Consider the following 1,696-nt stretch of genomic DNA (forward strand, 5'->3'; position numbering starts at 1 on the left):
TAATGTTCTATAGTAGTCACCGGGTGGCGCTGTTGGATCACTAGAGGAGTGGAACTTGCAATGTCCAGCGCTCGTCACCGGGCGGCGCTGTTGGATCCCTGGTCTCCGCCGGGTGGCAAAGGAGGAGGGGGGAGGGGGAAGGGAAACAGAAAGTTCTCCCAATGGAAGAAAAAAACTCACGACTCGATGAAGGTTCCGCGGTGGAAAAGAACCAAGACTGCAACCAGCCCGTAACTCTGCAGAGAGCTCCCACAGGAAAAAAAAACAAAGGAGAAACCAGGCAGTCCCTCCCGCCGGCCGCAGCCTCCTCTCCTGCTCCCGAGCTGAGCTCCCGACCAACTCCGCCTTCTTCCCAACTCCTCCCCCGTCGTTGCCAGGAGACTAATTCTCGGTCGTTAAGAGCCAGGCCGACTCCTTTGTTCACTTGATGGTTCTTGAATAGCATTCATGCAGGGGGGGGGGAGGGGGAAAAAGGGGAAAGGGAAAGAAAAATTCCTTTCTAAAATCAGAACTATGACACACCTGAAGGTAGAAATGCATTCCTTTAAACTCAGACCTAAAAATGTCCCAGAGGCTCACAGCAGTCATTGCTCTGTCCAGATGTGGCAGAGAGAGCATGCACATCTGTTTATAATAACTCTCAAGAAACTTGCCATCTATTAATATTGCACCTCTTTAGACTTCTTCATCTACTATTAGCACTTTTTTTTAATTTATTTTTTTATTTTTTAATTAGCAGTAACTGAAATATTTTAGTCTTTCTTCTTTTGGAGATAAGTTTAATTTTCACTCATTCTTGTTTCTTCCTTGTCAAGAGTTCTCTTCTAATATTGAACAGTACCATAAGCTCATAAAAGTGAAAAAGCTTGTAGCTCATAACCTGTAAGTGGACCACCAGATGATCCTATAAAGGACTGCAACTATGTGAAGTGTGTGTTTCTTCCAGGCCATGCTGGGTAAACTTTTCTACCCCACTTGCCAAGTTATCCGAGAAGAGAGTTATTGAGAAGAAATAGAAATGTGAAGCACCAAGTGGCTCCAGAACTGGGGACACAAAAGTTCTTTTGGGAGGGTAATTTTTCAGGGTGAGTTGTTTGGGACTTCTGGCAGTACATGAAAGGCAATATTTCTTTTGCACATCTAGCTTCTGGCAGTCGTGGAAGCAGTCCTGGAGAAGATAATAAAGGGACGGGGAGTGATGTCCGCTATTCTAGTAAGTATTCCTACTTTATCGTCCAGCTTTTGAGCTTTCAGTTGATCAGTTTTGCTTTCAGTGAGTGATTTGAGTAGCAGACAAATGTAACTGGCATTTTTATTTCCAGCCTTACCTGATTTAGGGCCTATTACAAACTGAACCTAAATGCCTATTATAAAACTCCTCTCAAAGAGAAACAGAGCTTAACAAGCTGACATTCCTCTCACTGTAGAGCAGCACAGTTATGCCCAAGGACTGATTCAAAGTGGTGAAATTGAAAAAAAAAATATGAGCAGTCATTCCCTGTGAGAGAAAACATAAGGAAACATATGAAAAGTTGTACATGTACATGTTGTACATATTATATGAATGTATTGGTATGAATGTATTATATGAATACACTTTTCATATTGTCATGGGAGAGAAGGAGAGAAGGTCTACGTGGCAGTCTTCTGCAGACTCTTTAGGCACTTGATATTTTCACGATGCATGTTACTTAAT

At 42.9% G+C, this 1,696-nt stretch overlaps 1 protein-coding gene across 3 annotated transcripts in view; it reads left to right on the forward strand.

The window, feature by feature from the left end:
• EMCN (endomucin) overlaps positions 1-1,696 on the forward strand; it is a 61,099-nt gene that overhangs the window by 42,656 nt on the left and 16,747 nt on the right. For 2 of the 3 annotated variants that reach the window (XM_027894449.1, XM_027894451.1), the window contains exon 7: positions 1,145-1,213. The exons of the other annotated variant lie outside the window; for it this stretch is intronic. In XM_027894449.1, the coding sequence (XP_027750250.1) occupies positions 1,145-1,213 (69 nt within the window). The remainder of the gene's footprint in view (positions 1-1,144; positions 1,214-1,696) is intronic. 3 annotated transcript variants of the gene reach the window in all.

Source organism: Empidonax traillii, unplaced genomic scaffold (assembly GCF_003031625.1).
Source record: "Empidonax traillii isolate 1590-97213 ecotype Southwest subspecies unplaced genomic scaffold, ASM303162v1 scaffold427:size767076, whole genome shotgun sequence".
In the NCBI taxonomy this organism is placed as follows: Eukaryota; Metazoa; Chordata; class Aves; order Passeriformes; family Tyrannidae; genus Empidonax; species Empidonax traillii.